Genomic DNA, 19068 nt, shown 5'->3' with positions numbered 1-19068 from the left:
TGTGTACGAGAAACAGAACCAGAGATGTTGCCCCAGGGTTTTCCTGCTTTCAGCTTAACACTGGATGACAGTTGCAGGCAGCAGAACTGACTGCTAAACAGCTATTAAGCTACTGCAGGAAATTTAATAAATAGGGGTTTTGAATTAAACTGTGGTACCTGTTTAAAGAGATTATGGTGCACTTGTTTACCATTTAGCGCAAAGAATTTGAAACAATTTTGAGTTTCAAGCTTTAAGAGACTTTGCTTTTAAGATGAATGAGTTTTGATGCAATCCATTGGATTCCTTTGCAAGGCAGTTAGTCTTTTATTAATTGACTTATATAAACACAGTTTTTATTTACTGGACTAATGTGACCCATATAATTGATTTGTTTTAAATGGATTACAATTTAGCTACAAGAAATTAGACTGTATCTTTTTTAAGAATTGGGATGTTTTGGTTGTCTGCTTTTCACCCCACAGTGCTCTGCTGAATGTGGGATGGGTATACGAACCCGGGGAGTTCTCTGCCTGACCAACCACATCAGCAGCCTCCCACTGGAAGGATGTGGCAGTGAGCGGCCAGCAGACTCTCAGGTCTGCAACAACGGCCCATGTGAAAATCGCATTGAGTGGTTCACAGGCCCCTGGAGCCAGGTATAAAGACAACAGGAGACCGGGTATATTGCAGTGATACAGTGTCTCCATGTAGCGTTTTCTAATTACACTCAAATGCGTATGCTGTCGATTTATGTGATCCAGTGCTCTGCAGAGTGTGGCACAGGGAGTCAGCAGAGGTCAGTGGTGTGCTTAATGAAGTCAGATGAAGGATTCACAGTCATTCCGCTGTATGAGTGCTCATCCCTGAACCGACCGCTCAGCAAGCAAAGCTGCAGCCTTAAAGCTTGTGGAGTGAAGTGGTATTACACTGACTGGAGCACTGTGAGTAAGATATGAAAATCTCTCTCCTGTCAGTGTTTCCAGACCTTTAGAATATTTCCTTTATAACTAAACCTAATGTGTAGATAAACCTTTTTAATCTCTGTAAATATATCTGCTTATAAATATGTTGAATCTTCAGAAAAGGAAAAAAGTTTTGGAATTCAAAACTTTCTAGGTTTAATTAAGTATTATTTTACTGTAAAAGTTCATGAATCAGTTGACCTTTGAGCCCCTCTGTGGTGTCTACACCTAGTAGGTACTACCCACACAGCAGCAGTAAGGAATCTTGCTGTAGCAGCAGTATAAACCACCTTCATAGTAGAGTTTTGTTTATGATGGGCTGACTGCTGTCACTCATGCCTTTCCAGTGCTCAAAAACATGTGAGGGAGGTTTCCGTGTGCGGGAGGTGCGCTGTCTATCTGACGACATGCAGTCCAGTGAGGGCTGTGATGATCAGCTAAGACCAGCTGAGAGGGAGGACTGCAACCCAGAGCCCTGCATACCTCACATAGGTCAGTCATAGGTCTGAGAATGTTTTTCAGATTATTTTAACATCCTCACAAACATGCAGCGACTGGAATGTCCCAGCTCACAGGAACACTCAATTTTTATTTATTCTTAATATGTTTTCTGGGTTTTATACAGTATTGTGTATAAATACTGATTCCAGGAAAACAGATAATAGTTTGCTTTTTTAAAAAACATATTTAAACATAAAAAGAAATATATAATATATAAAGCAAAAACATTTTTTTTTCAATTCAAGTGAATTGAAAGTGAACAGATGGGTCAGATGCATCTTGGGTCTGTGTCAAGTCTTTAACAGTCATTCATCCCTTGAGGTTCATGAATAAATGAGTTGAGGGTCAGTGTTAACTGGCTCAACAAGCTAGAAAACGTATTTATGTGAAAATGGTCTGAAAATGAGTGAACAAGCTGCCAATGTCCAGAGAGGAACTTTCAAAGACCTTTAGAAAGTCTTGAAAATTTTTGCGCAAGAGCACGTTAAAGGATTACCAGACACGTCGGCTCAAGACCGTTGCACAAATCTTTGCACATGTATTTGCTGGAAACTAATACATTCCTTCGTTTTTGTTATTTCAGATGAGAACTGCAAAGACAAGTACTACAACTGCAACGTGGTGGTCCAGGCTCGCCTCTGTGTGTACGATTACTACAAGACAGCATGCTGTGCTTCATGTTCACGAGGGGCCCACAAACAGACTATTTATCGGGGCCGCAGCTAGCACTCTCTACCAGGGTCCCTCAGCTCCATGTTAGGCCAGACTTGATATCCACAGAAGGCACTCTGAAGAACTAGACTGGCAAAACATTGCCTGGAATGGATGTTTATTTAGGTTGCCAAGGATGGAAACTGAGGGAGGAACATTTTTGTTGTGGATGCAGCTGTTTGGAGAAAAAAAACAACAACTATGAATTGTTGATGACACAAATCTTGTTGCTGGACAGATTCGTGGTGAAATGGAGGAAATCATATGCAAACAGGGCGATCCAGAACACTTTCAGTCCTTTGCTTCAAGGAAACAGTTTGCAGCTTTTTTATTATTTTTTTTTACCAGTAAGGGCTCTTGTGGTTTCCTTCTGAAAAGGAGAGCTCCAGCAAACCATTTGTGAACCATTTATATGCAAAGTGTATCTTTCATTATGGTTCTCAACATCACAATACTCAGATTCTTGGCATGATGCCATATGAAGTCGATGCAGTTTCACCGATAATCAAATGCTTAACATCTACCAAAGACAACATATCATATAAGATATCTAACCTCAACAAACTGACAACTGCACATAACCACTCTTAATACTAAGAAACCAATATTGTGCATCAACCCCTCTAAAATGCTGATAATGTAGTATTCTTCATCATCAGTCACAAAAGAAAAATCTGAATTTTAATGATATCTTTTTGTCAAACCACCTGTTTTTCTTTCTATGCAGCCATGAGGTGTAAAAGCAGCTTATGTAATATATGTATGTGTATATATGTGTGTGTGTGTGTGTGTGTGTGTGTGTGACAGAATGAATGATAAAGGTCGTTTTGCTTTTTAATAGTTTTCAGTCCCCTCACAGAAAGTGAAGAGAAAAAAGCTCTCTTTATTTATGTATGTGGCTCCCCAGGGAGGACACTGGTTTATCGGCCACTGGTGGCTTCTTTCTTGGCTGCGCTGCCTCTAAACCAATCCCAACCTCTGAACTGAATGTAGGCCTCATAGCCTGCTGGATGGCAGAAGCAGATGCTCAGAAACCCTTTTCTTTTTCTTTTTTGAGGATTGAAACAGACTGTATATATTGTTGTTTTCCCGCTTGGGATATGACCATTCCACACCTGTACCACCTCTGTTAATCCATAATTACCTTTAGAATATTCACATGTAATAACAGTATTTCACAGCTCTTGATTTGTTGTAGTATCCCTGAGATTTACATTTGTGCTCAAATTTTTGTTTATCATCCATTTTTTTCTGTAAAACCACAGCTATTTTAAACTCTTTACAGAACTTCATTCAGTAAATCCCGAATGTTCTGTATTTTTTATTATAGCTGTTATGAATTCCCTCCAAGTACTACAAACTTACCTCTGATCTACAAGTACTGTATATGTATTGCTGTTTATGTTCAGGAAAAACTCAAATGTATACCTAATTAAGTCTAGTAGAGAGCCATTCCCATTCTAAAGGCAGTCGAGAATGCCATCCATCCATCCATCCATCCATCCATCCATCCATCCATCCATCCATCCATCCATCCATCCATCCATTTTCTGCTGCTTATCCGAAGTCGGGTCGCAGGGGCAGCTGCCTAAGCAGGGAAACCCAGACTTCCCTCTCCCTGGCCACATTCACCAGCTCATCTGGAGGGATCCCGAGGCGTTCCCGGGCCAGTCGAGAGATGTAGTCCGTCCAGCGTGTCCTAGGTCTTCCCCGGGGCCTCTTTCCGGTGGGACATGCCCAGAACACCTCACCAGGGAGGCGTCCAGGAGGCATCCTAACCAGATGCCCGAGCCACCTCATCTGGCTCCTCTCGATGTGGAGGAGCAGTGGCTCTACTCTGAGCACCTCCCGGATCACCGAGCTTCTCACCCTATGTCTAAGGGAGAGGCTGGCCACCCTGCAGAGAAAACTCATTTCGGCCGGTTGTATTCGCAATCTTGTTCTTTCGGTTACTACCCACAGCTCATGACCATAGGTGAGGGTAGGAACGTAGATCGACCTTTTGGCTCAGCTCCCTCTTCACCACGACAGACCGATGAAGAGCCCGCATCACTGTGGACGCCGCACCGATCCGCCTATCGATCTCCCGCTCCATCCTTCCCTCACTCGTGAACAAGACCCCGAGATATGTAAGCTCCTCCACTTGGGGCAGGACCCCATTGCAGACCCGGAGAGAGCACTCCACCCTTTTCCAGCTGAGGACCATGGTCTCGGACTTGGAGGTGCTGATTCTCATCCCTGCCGCTTCACACTCGGCTGCGAATCACTCCAGTGAGAGCTGAAGATCACGGCCCAATGAAGCCAACAGAACCACATCATCCGCAAAGAGCAGAGACCCAATCCTGAGGCCACCGAACCAGATCCCCTCAACACCTCGGCTGCGCCTAGAAATTCTGTCCATAAAAGTTATGAACAGAATCGGTGACAGAGGGCAGCCTTGGCGGAGTCCAACCCGCACTGGAAACGATTCTGATTTACTGCCGGCAATGCGAACCAAGCTCTGACACCGGTCATTCAGGGACTGGACAGCTCGTACAAGCGAGTCCGGCACTCCATACTCCCGGAGTACCCCCCACAGGAGTCCCCAGGGCACACGGTTGAATGCCTTCTCCAAGTCCACAAAACACATGTAGATTAGTTGGGCAAACTCACATGCCCCCTCAAAGACCCCGAAGAGGGTGTAGAGCTGGTCCACTGTTCCACGACCGGGATGAAAACCACACTGCTCCTCCTCAATCCGAGGTTCGACTATCCGACAGACCCTCCTCTCAAGCACCCCTGAATAGACCTTACCGTGGAGGCTGAGGAGTGTGATTCCCCTTTAGTTGGAGCACACCCTCCGGTCCCCCTTTTCGAAGAGGGGGACCACCACCCCAGTCTGCCAGACCAGTGGAACTGTCCCTGATGTCCACGCGATGCTGCAGAGGCGTGTCAGCCAAGACAGCCCTATAGCATTCAGAGCCTTAAGGAACTCTGGGCAGACCTCATCCACCTCCAGATTAGGGGGGCCATTCCTCCCCATCACGTACCTCCAGGTCTCGGTGTCATTGCCCACAAGAGCATTGAAGTCCACCAGCAGAACGAAGGAGTCCCCAGTAGGAGTGCTCTCCAACAACTCCTCCAAGGACTCCAACAAGGGTGGGTACTCTGAACTGCTATTTGGTGCATCAGCACAAACAACAGTCAGGACCCGTCCCCCCACCCGAAGGCGGAGGGAGGCTACCCTTTCGTCCACCAGGGTAAACCCTAACATACAGGCGCCAAGTCGGGGGGCAATGAGCATGCTCACACCTGCTCGGCGCTTCTCACCGGGAGCAACTCCAGAATGGAAGAGGGTCCAGCCCCTCTCAAGGACAGTGGTTCCAGAGCCCAACTATATCTTGCCGGAACCGCTCAACCTCGCGCACCAGCTCAGGCTCCTTCCCGCTAGAGAGGTGACATTCCACGTCCCTAGAGCTAGCTTTTGCAGCCGAGGATCAGACCGCCAGGGTCCCCGCCTCTGGCAGCTGCCCAGCTCACAATGCACCCTGCAGGTGGTGAGCCCATGGGAGGAGGGCAGTCAAGAATGGTGAAAGTAAAATGGCAGACTTATGACTGAGTTATAAATCATGTAATTTTTTTCAGATTTCACATTTTCATCAGCTAATTTTCAGTGTTCCAGAGAGTTACTGAAATAAACATGATGACACTTAATTTCTGCACTAAACAACAGCTTTTTCTTGTGATTCCTTCAGATGATGGAAAATTGATACTTCATGTCATCCATCTCGAGGATAAAGGCAATATTGCAACTGAACGGGCTGCTGCTAAAAATACAAAATGATCCTTTTAAAGTTATAACCTGGAAGATAAAGATAATCACTCCAGCCTTGAATGACTCAACAAAGCTAACATGTTACAACTGGTCAGTTATTTATTTAAGAAAATGGTCCACTATTTCTATTATCTGAGTCACAAAATCTGAATTGTTGCTCTTATGGAAATGTAGTTTTTGTCCCCTTTGTGCTGAAATAATTGCAGATAAGTATTTCTTGTAACTGCTAATTACTCCTGCACATCAGAGACCTATTCCAGCATACAGTTTAATCAAACACTTTTTTTTGTCTCATCAGTGTACAAAACATTCAAAACTCAACAACACTTTCATCTTTTCCAGTGCGCAGACACTTTTTTTTAAACACTCCTGTCTTTAAAATCAGGCTTAACCAGTGAACTATTGAAATTCCTACCCAGTTTTTCAGCCAGTGTAGAAAGTCAAATACAGCACTGAGATACAGTAGTCCCAGGACTGCAATGTTTCTGCTATCTGTGCTCAGTAGAGCAGTCTCAGTGCTGTGGTGGGGGTATAAACCTGACTGGTAGACATCAGATCAATTATTTAGTGTCAGGAAGTTGTGTTATTGTTGAAAGACACCTTTTTCTATAATTTTACCAAGAAATGGGAAGGTTCTTCTTTTTTTTCTCCCCAGGAGTGGTTTGATGACGGCTGTTTTTAGGGTCTGAGGGACGACACCAGAAAGCAGAGACACGTTTACAATCTGTAAAATATTGGAGGCCATGCATCCTGAAACATTCTTGGAAAACCCCATTGGCAGGGCATGTGGTGGATTTTAAGCGGCAAATGATCCGAACCAGGTTTTTAGGACTGATTAAATGTAATAGCTTTTAAGTGTTTTCTGAGTGGACACAGTGGTGACAAAAGTCCAGTCCCTGGCATGGACTGCCTGATTTTATGGATTTTATCAGTAAAGAAAGAAGCAAACTCATTTCAGGCCTGGTTCGATAGAAGTTCAGGATTACTGACACAGGAGGAGCAGTTAGTCTAAAAACATTATTGCTGTTCTTAGCATTGATTTCAGAAAGATTGATTGTCTTGCATTTCTCAGCTCCAGATTCTAAATCTTCAGTCTGTCCTTATAGATCTCAAAGTGAACGTGCAACTTTGTTTTTAGCCACCTGCATTCAGCTTTTCAAAGTTCTTGTTTTTCAGTTCCTTCCATGCCGGTGATCAGTTTCATCTTGGTGGGAGCAAGGACTTCAGTAATGCTTGTAATTTTGACATGAAAATAATCCACAAGCTCATCAGCTAAGGGCCAGAAGAGGGCCTTTTAGTAAAATAACAAACATCGTTTCAAGGTATAGGATCCATACCGTCATGTGTGAAGACAGTGGAGAGCAGTGGTGATGGCATCTTCTGCTGGATCATAATGTCTCCAACGTACTGAAAAACCAACCTTTCAAAAGTATCAGAAAATAAGTTGAGTGCCACATGGTAGTAATAATTTTAACTGGACGCAACACATTTTCTTTTAGATACAATGATGATGATAATCTTTAGCTGACTTTTGTTCACTCTCACCAGAAACAGTCATGGTAGATTGTTTCTGATATTAACTGTTAAGTTCCCTTAGTTTTGTATGGTCTTGGTTTCCTTTATTGTTTTTTCCCAACTTTTTTAAGTACTAATCTAAAACTATCCTGTAATAAGTACTAATCTTTAACAAAATTAATGTCTTTAAACATTTCTTCAGTAGCATGAGTTGTTTACTGCAGTGTAATACCTAAAATAGCCATGAGATGGCGACACAGTCTGAAGCATTTAAGTCCTGCTATACACCAAACAGATCTAGTTCCTCTCATTCATGACGGTGTTTGCCACATGAAATTCAATGAACCATTGAGTGGTTGAATGTCTTTGAAGTCATCTATTATAGTACAAAAATGGTTAAATTATAAAATGCTGTTTAACTGCATTTTCCTTGTTTTGTTCCTTCTAAGCTCATTGATTCTGAACTAAACTTCATAGAAAGTTCAAATAAGCAAAAACTTTAATTAGACAACTCTTATGTACTTGCTGATGTAGTTTTTTTTTTCGTTTGTTTTTAAATTTCATTTGTTTTTTTTTACTGCACACCTCTGAGTAGAGCAATTAGAGAATCTGTGTGAGTGTATAGTAAATGTCTGACTTTAATGTTATCTTATCAGTTTGACTCTAAACTGCTGTATAAGGTTAAAATCTATAGCACTTCAAACATGAACAGCTTTAAAGGATACTGGCATATCAATATGCTGTATATTCTTTAAACTTAAAAAATGCACTCAGTACTTCTGAAGATATTTTTAAAGGGATTTTAAAAAACACAATATGAACAGAGTCTGTGAAAACTGCAGTAACTAGAGGTATTTTTGCATAAAGCAATGCATTTTGCTGAAAGTGTGATGCATTGCAGCAACTTCATGTTGCTTGAATGGATCATTTGCTGCAACATTAATGAAAAAAAAAATTAGACTCATATGGTTGGGGATCTAAATTGTGTATAGATACATTCAATGGTGTGCTGGGACACAACATCAGTGATGTTCCTGAGGTCTATGGGTGTTTCTGGTCTCGCAACATCATACACCCGCACTCAGGCGACCCAGCTGGGGTTAATCCACCCTCAACTTGTGTCCCAGCAGCATTGGCCCACTTCTCAGATCTCTTGATCCAAATCCACCTAGAAGCTCTCTCTGCCAACTCTATTGTGGACTCGATGGCTCTCCTTTTTGCAGCTCCAGTTATGCCGAGAAGGGTGTAGATCCTGCAGATGGAGCACAGAGCAAATCCGAGATCCTACCTCTGTGTGTTTGCAGCAGGCTTTCCTGCCCTTCCTCTGGCATTCCTCTAGCAGCTCTGGGTATTTGAATCACTTGTGTTCTTTGGCCTCTTCCATGTGGTCCTCCTGTCTATTACAGAGGGTGTTTTCCCTTGTTACACCAACCTTTTAAATATGAAGGATGACAAAAGTCACAATGTCTTTTGATATAATGTCATGGTTCTGCAGCAAAACAAAAGTTCAATTGCTCCACAGAATGAAGTCAGACCACAGCAGCCATGATGGCCAACACAGACAGAATATGTCAGATATCTTGCACCTCAAAGATCCTTTAAACAGATGCAAAGTACAAGGGACAACTGTGATAAACCAATAAACATGTTACTGTACGGTTGAATAGAGATCAGATGCAAAAATCAAATGTGGGATTTGAGTGGTAACATTATGCCCTCTATAGTCTTTAAAAAAAGAACTCAATGAAAAGCATTGTTACACTTGACTTAAGAGATGTAAAGGTCAACAAGGTCTTGGTCCCTTTTGAAAAGTTGTAGCTCAGAGTTGTGAGCTGGCCGGTGAGCACTGCAGGCTGCATGCACAACTCTGAGGCTTTTGTTACTCACCCTCCCATCCATCTTGCATAGCTTTCAGGCAGCTTTGGATCGATTTCACAGAGTCCACATCAGGAGTTCTCCTGCAGTCAGTCTCAGCCACTCAAAAAGCCCAGCAGGGGAAATCTGTCTACAGGCCTGAAAGAATCAGGTAGCGTGTTGAGCCCAGGTTACTCAAAACCACTGTTTGAAGGGTTAATTTAGCTCCCCTGTCAGAATTCCCCCCAATTCGCTGAAGAGTGCTCTTACTGCTGTTGACTGCAAGTAACACAGAGCTCTCAACTTTGCAACTCGGCCCAGCGTGAGACGTGAGCACCATTATGATAAATGATATGCTGAGTGGCTTCTCCCCTGACATCTGAGACAAAAAAAAAAAAAAAAATGCTGTGATTAATGCATGCATTTAAAGATTTAAAACAGAAATAAATATTACAATTACGATTGAATTACTAACTAAAATGTAGCCTATAGTGCTAGGAAACAATCACAATAGTTCATCTCATTTTGTGCGATTAATCACAATTAATCCCAATGTTATGCATTAAATTCAACAATGAATCAAAAGAAGTGTATTACATATTTTCAAATAATACTTTAAACAGATCAGCTGCTTTTTAACAGCCCTATTCATGTTATATAGCAGCAGTTAATTTTTTTTCTTTTAAATATCAATTTAAATATTAAAAATAGTAAAACATATAAAAGCTGGCTTTTTTAACACTATTCTTAAAATCATGATTTTTTTAATCACATCATACTGGTTTAATCACGCCCTGCTGCCTCTGTCTCATGTTTCATGGAAGTTTTTGCCTAGCAGAGCTTTGTAAAACAGGGATGTGAAACACAGTGTGCTAAACTTTTTTTTAAAAATGTTCTAGTCAAGGGCCAGACTGGTTTAATGTTTACTTAATAAAAAGGACCTTATTGCACTCTTTGAACCTATAACTAACAGTCTACAGGTCATTGCCTATAAAAACTCAGTAAATAAATGAACTGTTTTAATTTGTTTTATTATGACTTTTTCTGCAGAGTTTTTACTGTAGTTTCTAATGAAAATATTTCCCACTAAAACCTCAAACTAACACAGGTTATGAGAGTATTAGCAACATTAAACACTAAATTATTTAATAATGGGAATATCAAGAGAGCCTGATTATTCCATCACATCTAACACTCATTAATATTTTCGTACAGTCAAATAAAATTCAAATGTATGTTTAACTCTCCATCAACGTCAAATAAAACAAGAGATTTTAAAATCTACACTTTGTAAGTTGACAGCAGCTAGTTAACTTGTGACCTAGTTTTTTGTTACAGTGATTTGAAAACATTCTGTAACATGATAGACTTATGTGGGTTAACACCTATAGATAAAACTTTAACTGGTGGTGATTAGATTTAAATTTGACTCTTATAAAGTTAACTATCATGCTCTGGTGCTCACTACGTGTTCTGTTTTCAACACTTTGCCACACAATGATTCCTGGTGAATGATTCACTAAATAGTTTGTCAGCGTATGTACTTAGGTGCTCATTTTTGAGCCTTTGATTGACGTGCCAGCTTAGTGCATTGTGGGACTTGTAGTACTAGTGGTGCGTACTGGTGGGCCAGTTTGCTAGAGGTGACACGCCTCCTCAAGCTGAAATGCGTGCACCCAATGTGTGAGAGTTGAGAGCCCTAAATAACTAAATAAATATTTACAAAAAGAAAGGAATGGGATTAGTAGTGTTTAAAGGGACAACATGTAAGCAATAATTACTACCATCTAACGTTGGAGTCTTGCAGTGCTTTGTAGCGTCTCGCTTTCTCAAACACGTATTGCAACATATCTCAAAAAGCCTCGACATAGCCATGATGAAAGCATGTCATCTGATAGTTAATAGAGTGTTCACTCTGTTACACACAAAGAACTAATTTCTGAAGTTAAACGTTAACTTTATCCCTTTTACAATAATAGTATTCACATGTATGTGACCACCATGACACAAATACAGAAGTATGTATAAATCATTTTGATTCACAAATCCCGTTTTTTAAGTTGTTCACAGTTGTTCACATTGATATTTTAGTAATTTGGGGTAAATGTGTAGTTTATCACAAACTGGAATACAGTGGAAAAGAGCTACATTTTTAGGATCTTGTCTAAATTATACCCAGTTTGGTGAGAACTACTTTTTTTCCCACCTGCCATTGTCATGTATGATATAAGGCACGTGTGGAGCTGAACAGCAACGGTACACTGTATACTGGATGTGGGAAGGCATAGAGGTATTGTAGCAACACCACAAACTTTCATAAACATCTTAGAGTCAATCAAAACATAGTATATAATGAAATTAAGGTGAGGAAGTGGAGGAGGAGAGGGAATACCCCCCATTCAACACACTCATACTGTTCAATATACAGTATACCGCACATTGCTATGCTCCAATGCCACTACCAGACAAACAACAAAAATGACATGGTTTCCCGATACCCAGTATTATGGAATAGTCTTACATTTACAATAGTAAAGTGTTATGTAAGAATGCACTTGTCCATGTATTCCCCAACTCACCCCCTGGTGTGTGCATGAACACCGAGGAGTCCGACAGAGGAGGGTTGAAGCCCAGGAAGCCTTCATCCATACAATCAGTGGAGAAGCATGTGCGGTTGAGGATGTAGACGGCTCCTTATCCTGGTTGGCGGCAGAAGGAACCACAAAATGTTTCAAGAGTGCCCTTTACATTAAATTACAATTTGTATGTCACACTTAACATGTATTTGTTACCCAGTTGAAATAAAAATGCCATTGTGGACTTTTTTCTCACCATTTCACATAACCTACCAAACCAATACATGAATGTGACTCTACAGGTATGAAACCAAACTCTGAGTGAAATATACTTTATTTGGAAACAATTTGTGGTGTGATTGACTTTAATTTCATCAGTGAGATCAGGAGTCCCCCACCCTTCTTACTCTCTGTTCTAACAGCACATGTATGAGACATTTTTCAGCAGCATGCTGACGTGGGGGTGCCCAACTAAAATTACATTAAATGAGTGGTACTTTAGAAAACAGGTTGTGGGAAATGACAGAATTCAGTTTTTTTCTTTGCCTCTTTTCATTTCTGCACCCTTACACAGACTGCACCCATGTTGCCCATAGCAACATGGGCAAGAGTAGTTTTTTTTATATTTCTTTTTTTGTATGTAAATATTTATCAATTTATCAGAGGAGTTGCCAGATGGTTTCTGCCAGCAGCTGCAGGAGAGCCAAAAGAGCAGGCCAAAATTTCAGCCTCCTCCCCAGCAAAAACCTGCAGCTCAGGGCCTCAAAGCATCCAACAACACCCCCAAAGAGACCACCGATGTTTGTGTATTAGACAACGTACATGTGGGATGGCTAAACATGAGGTATTCTGTGAAATAACTTGTAGTTTGTGTGTGGTGTTTGCCAGGTCACAGAGAAGGATGAAACAACAAGCATGAAGGATTGGATCTTGACATAAGCGATGCAAAGCAGTGATGATGAGGAGGAGGAGAAGGAAAAGAGGTAAGTTTGATCCAGTAAGGAGAAATAAAAGCTGAGACCTATGACTTTCTGTGTCAGTAAAACATTTTACAGCAGCATTTAGAAACTCATCAGTCGATTGATCAGACTTTATTTTTTAGCCATTTCTTTTACCAACTGAATGAAGCACAAAAAGTAAATTCCCCAGAGCAGCAGGGAACTCATAACATAGTTTTAATGTCACATTAAACTGTTGAGACTAATCAGTTCTTCACGGTTATTTTTTTAATGTTGTAGTTTCTCTGTGACTAAGTGTAACTAACTGCATTATGTCTCTCTGTGTAGAACGACAGGTATTTGATCCTTACTGCTCAGCTGAATGACACTAAAGAAATAGCAGCTGCTGCCAAGACCAAGGGAGACAAAGCGGGTTAGAGAATGGCACAGGACAGAATACGCATCACACAGCAAGGTTTGTGTGTGTAAGCCATTTGATTCACTTTCATCAAATATGTTTCCTTTCACTTTTCTTTAATTTTATATTAAACACATGCAAAAAGCAGCAGCTCATGTAACTTCTTCTTCTTACGGGTTTACACCATTGAAAAAGGTTGATTTACCTTAAAAGGAAAAGATGATACATCCTGTCATTGAAGTCAAAGATCTTGGCTTCAGTTGGTTTAATGTGCTAGCTTGAGCTTCTTTACATGAGGCCTGTCTTACTGGTAATGATCTAATCATTTTGTTGGTTCCACTAGAAATTCTGTTGGTGTAACGCAGCTTCACATCAGCATTAATGAGACGACTGCAACCACAGACAGAACAAAGAGCAGCTGTTAGAATGGACATATGTAGTATTTGGGGTCATTAAATGATCAAAATAGAAACCAAGTCAATGACAAGCAATTGAAGAAAGTTTGCCTTTTAATGAAACTAATCAGCCTCAAAGCAAGAAGGTTCTGGGTTTAAACCCTGGCCGGGGCTTTTCTGTCTCCCAGAGAGTGCGTGGGTTTTCTCTAGGTACTCTGGATTGTTTTTCTCATTCTTCTTTGTGTTACCTTGTGATTGACTGGCAATTTGTCCAGGTTGTACCCCACCTCTCAACTGAGAGAGCAGTTTGGATAGGCTTCAAGCTCTCTCTGCAACCTTGAATTAGATTAAGCGAATAGAGGATGGATGGATAAATGAAGCTGTTTTAACCCACAACAAAGTTTATCACAATGCTTGATGCAATTCCAAGTTTTAAGTTCAGGTAGGTAGCTGATTCATATAATTTATTAGAAAACCTCTTAAATATATAAATATAACAAATAATAAAAAGGAGTGATAACCACCGTAAACATTAATACCAAAAAAAAAAAAAAAAAAATCCTTCAAAAAGTACATTAAAGCGTTCTTTGTTAACTGTGCACGAAAAAGGGGCAGAGGGTTTAAACAAGCTCTGCTCCCCAGGAGGTGTGCCTGAAAAGCATTCCTCCTCATTTCAGGAAATGTCAATTCATCTGGAGGGTGCAAACTCTAATGCCACAGACAGGCTGGAGAGCATGGAGTCCATTAAGTCCATGCAGACTGATTTCTGACTCAGAGGAAGAAAATAACACAACCAAAATGGATAACTCCATTTCTGATTGAAGATGCACAATTATTTTAGTGGCAAAAATCCACTAAGGCTGTTAATCTCACACTTACCTAAAGGACCTTTCTTAGTAATATATTTTAACACAAATTGTACTAACTTGCTATTTGACAGTTATTGCAGGTTGAAGTGTAAATATGTAAATGAAAAAGTATTACCTAAAATTATTTTGAATACATCTTTCTCTCAGTTTGTTGGCTGTCAAAAATCTATTTTTACTGTGTTCTGAATATATTATTTTCAATTTGTTGACACGCTTGTCAACAAAATCCCTCCAGAGCTGTCAGCCCAAGAATATTGCTCCTTTGGGAATCTGATTTTAACACAAAAACATTTCCCCCAATCAATCAAAGCAGGCACTGAAGCGCAGCCTGAACATGAGCGTAGTTTTTAGAAATGGCTTTAAAATGAAGCAAATGGAGCTGCGGGTTATAAATTGAAATAAAAGTCTAAATGAATGTCCCCCAGAGATTTTGTGAATATTTGAACACTTTCAGAGTTTGCACATACCAGGCAACAGTCAAATACTGTCCACAGTTTTTCAGGTTGTAGCCAACAAAGTCACAAGCTACACCACAGAAAAATCTGTCCTCCTAAATATGTGCACATGTCCAAAGTTTCTCATGGCATGCAGAGACAAACACGAGTGTAACGTTATCTTTAACATTAACATGCATATTCCTGTTCAGTACCAGCACTGTCAGAGACCTCAGTCATGCGACAACAAATGTACATTTATGCCAAAACCTATATATAATGATTTTCATCATTTAAACATTATGTTTTGATGTGAACCACAGTTTAGATGCTCTCTAGTCAATATCCTGTCAGTTGATGCAAAACACACACAAGATGTTTACACACAAGGATTGTAACTGAACTGAAAATTGAAAACCTTTTCATATTTTATACCCAAATCTATTGGAAAACAGGGCTCAGGTTAGAAAGATCACTAAATTTCTTGATTAATATATGAAAAGGAGTACAGGTCATTACATAAGGTAAAAATTGGTTTTAGATTCTCAGCAGACTTTTCAGCCTGCATGCTAGATGTACCTGAAAGTGGATATTTAATTAAGTTATATTATATAAGTTTTATTTACATTGTGCCAATATGCAATAAAGGTCATCTCAAGCCACTTTTAAAGATACAGTCCAATTCAATCCCATTATGATCCAGTTAAATGTAATCCAGCTATAAGCATATTAAATCAAATGCATTATCAGACTAATCAACATTAGTCTAATTCATTGTAGTTGCGTTTATATAAACCTGATTCATAAAAATATTGTCTCGTTAAAGAAACCAACAGATCACATTGAATTTTTTGTCTTTTTCCGTCCTCTGTCCAGAGTATTCATGAGCCAGTGGGTGACAGTGATGAGAAAAAACGCCTCTTTAACAGAAAAAGCCAGCAACCAGGACCAGGAAGGACAGCCGTCTACCTTTCCTGGTAGGGGATGAAAGGACAGAAACAGGAGAAAACAAATCTTAATTCTATAGTTGTTGGCTAGGAAAACTAGTTGATAAATAAGAAAGAGAAACACAATTTAATGTTAAATATAAGCCTAATTAAAAAGTGTCTGCCTTTTGAACCCAAACTGGTTCTGTGAGAGTGGTATCTGCTAACTGAAGGGTATGCCTCCCATTCTCTATTTTAGTTCTCCGTTCGCAAAATATGGAACTATGTGATCGTTACAATCCAGCTCAGTCAATATATTTTGGGATAAGAGTTTAACATTATATTCTATTATTATATTTAACAGGGAGCCAAAGAAGAGAAGTTAAAATGGGAGAAATTGGCTTTTTCTTAGCAGAACCCTCACTGCAGCATTTTGGATAAATTCTTAAGAGAAGTTTGGGACATATTATGGAGTTGTTGTAGTCTAAATATATGTCACAGCACCACGTTTTGCATACATTAATAATCCCCACAAAGATGACAGAGCACAGACTTCCTTAAGTACAGTGTCACACATCCTCTAGAGCTGAAGTAGTGTTGCAACAAGCTGGATGGGGGGAAGCAAAATGACTAAATATTTTAGAAAAATGGGGAAATCAAACAATTTCAGCATAGCAGGGATCAGAGAACCGGCTATTTTCAAGGATTTTCATTGTCTTCTAATCAACCCCATTCTTTTAAAAATGGATTCAGCCCTAAATCTTTAAACAGCACACTGCAGCACACCAGTCACTTTGATGGTTCTTTGACATCAATGCATTATTTCACAGCACTTCCATGCTCTCCCTTCTCATTATTATTACTCTGTTTTTTTTAGACTTCATGACCTACAGGGGGGAAAAAAGGATGCCAAATATTTTATCATGCAAGAGTACTTAGATATGTTTATAATTTAAAATGCATTTAGAAGTGATGCATTTATTACTGGTTAGTACATAATTTAACACAGACTCATAGAGCAGATGTAAGAACAACTTTTGATTTATCAAAGTTTTATAAATTTATTACAGAGCAGCTCTTGTCTTTTGAGCCTCCTGATATTCTGTTTGGTTTACATCTAGAGAAGAGCTGCAGGACATCTGAACAGAAACACATATGTAAACTCATTGCTGGCACCTACAACTGATGCAATTCATAACTTTTAATCCGCTGCTATGATTTGTTCCTGAAGGTTATTGGATAAACCTAAAACCTCCTAATTTATGGTTTACTCGTGTTTATTGCTGCATTTAAATTAAAGTGAGTCTTTATTCAAACAGCTGAAGTAGCTTTATTGATCTGAAAATGTGATAAATACAGCTTTTAAAAGCAAGATTACATATATACTATATTCTCTATAGTCTATTGGTTGGCTTTATTAAAAAAAAAAAAAAACATTAAAGAGGCACAATGACAATAATATTGTGCCAGATGATACGATATTCACATCCAAAACTGATGTTTGACAGTTAGTTTGTAAGGCATGGATTTTATAACTTATTAATGATCAAAGCATGAAGACCTCTAAGTAAACGTCTGTAAACAGTCTTTGAAGCATTAACTTTATATTCATACAAGTAAAGTATCTGTCAAAATTGAAATAGATATTTTTATGGTAAAAGATTAAAAATAATATTAAGTCCCCATACAACAGGGATGTTTCTGTACCTCAGAATACCTTTGTAAACGCTGAACCTTGCAGGTGTATCTCCTCCCCCACACGGAACATTGAATGTTGCTGTGGAATTTATCTGACTATAAAATGCATCACCTCTGAAGGCATTTTAAATAGTTCCTTGTGTCTTTTTAAGTTTTTTGACCTTTTAAAGCTTGTCGACCCAAAACTAAGAATGAGTTTTGAGCAAAGTGTTCATACAGAAGAAAACATCAATGACGACCCTCGGGTACTTGCTGATTTTGTGTTTTCACTGTGAACATCCAGATGGCTGAGAATCCGTGTGACCATATTGTAAATATACAACTTTAATGTTGTGTTAACAGCGAGCCTCTCAGCTGTTGTATGAAGTTCAAATTGATAGCACTTCTGACCCACACAATCAGCCTTAGAGGACCCTGGTATATTGACAGGTTGCAAACTCAATAAGGTGCTCAGAGCTTTTGTATGTGTTCTTTTCTTTTTTATGTTTGCTTACTCCTGGTCTGTTAAAAATCCACATCACCTCTTTTCTTTTGTTCACATTCAAGATGCCGTGATTGCTTTGAACCATGCCACAAAGTGCTTGACTAGTTGCTAGTCCTCAGCTTCTTGTCCGTCACTGATACGCCTCACTACTGCAGAGTCATTAGATTATTATTACAGCTGACAGGACTCTGTTGTACTGGAAGTCTGAAGTTGTCAGTGTACAGAGAAATGCTGAGACTTGGTGACTGGGGTGAGCAAATGACAGTCTTTTAAGGACTTTGACAATATAGGATATTAGGGCAACTGGTGTGTAGTCGTTGAGGCAGTAGGAACCAGAACAGGGCACCATCAATATATATATAAAACATCTTATCACTTTTACATAGTGAACAGTGGAGATTTTAACTCATCAATTCAGCTTCTGAAGGGATGCATGGCAAAAATTTCCAATGAGAACTTTAAATGAGAATTTAAGGTCAAAAGTTCATGGAATTAATTCTTCTGTTCAGGATATGCAATGGTCATAGTTACATCATATGTTAAATGTGTCTGTTGATTGGAGCAGATGCATGATAAGGTAAACTGGTGAGCCATCAGAACACAGCAAAGGTCATATCTATGACTCTTTTTGGGAAATCAGTACAAGTCTCACATAGACCCAGAACAGAACATTGCACAGCACAGCACAGTTGACAGCCAGCAAACCTAACTACACTTGGACAGACATTGTGACTCTAAGGGTGCCTTCACACCATCTCTTCGGATTCAAATCCTAATTTGTTTGCTCAGAAAGTTGTGCTCATTTGGGGAGGTGTAAATGTGCAACTGAACTCTGCTCCGACTAAAAAAGTAGGTCTTAGTTTACTTCAAGCGAGTGACCACTGATTCTGTGACTGTGCCTTACCCATCACCGACCTGCCACTCCACATTAGACAGGACTCTTCTCTGCCTGAACTTAAATCTTACTCTAAAAACCCATCTTTCTCCCTGG

The 19068-nt window shown here is 39.8% G+C and overlaps 1 protein-coding gene across 2 annotated transcripts in view; it reads left to right on the top strand.

The window, feature by feature from the left end:
* LOC121641058 (thrombospondin type-1 domain-containing protein 4-like) overlaps positions 1-2720 on the top strand; it is a 45844-nt gene extending 43124 nt beyond the window's left edge. For both annotated transcript variants that reach the window (XM_041986939.1, XM_041986932.1), the window contains exons 15-18: positions 465-638; positions 744-923; positions 1292-1436; positions 2029-2720. In XM_041986939.1, the coding sequence (XP_041842873.1) occupies positions 465-638; positions 744-923; positions 1292-1436; positions 2029-2171 (642 nt within the window). In that variant the 3' untranslated portion in view covers positions 2172-2720. The remainder of the gene's footprint in view (positions 1-464; positions 639-743; positions 924-1291; positions 1437-2028) is intronic.
* Positions 2721-19068: the final 16348 nt, after the last annotated feature.

Source organism: Melanotaenia boesemani, chromosome 1 (genome assembly GCF_017639745.1).
Source record: "Melanotaenia boesemani isolate fMelBoe1 chromosome 1, fMelBoe1.pri, whole genome shotgun sequence".
Classification (NCBI taxonomy): domain Eukaryota; kingdom Metazoa; phylum Chordata; class Actinopteri; order Atheriniformes; family Melanotaeniidae; genus Melanotaenia; species Melanotaenia boesemani.
This window is presented reverse-complemented; position numbering and strand designations above follow the sequence as displayed.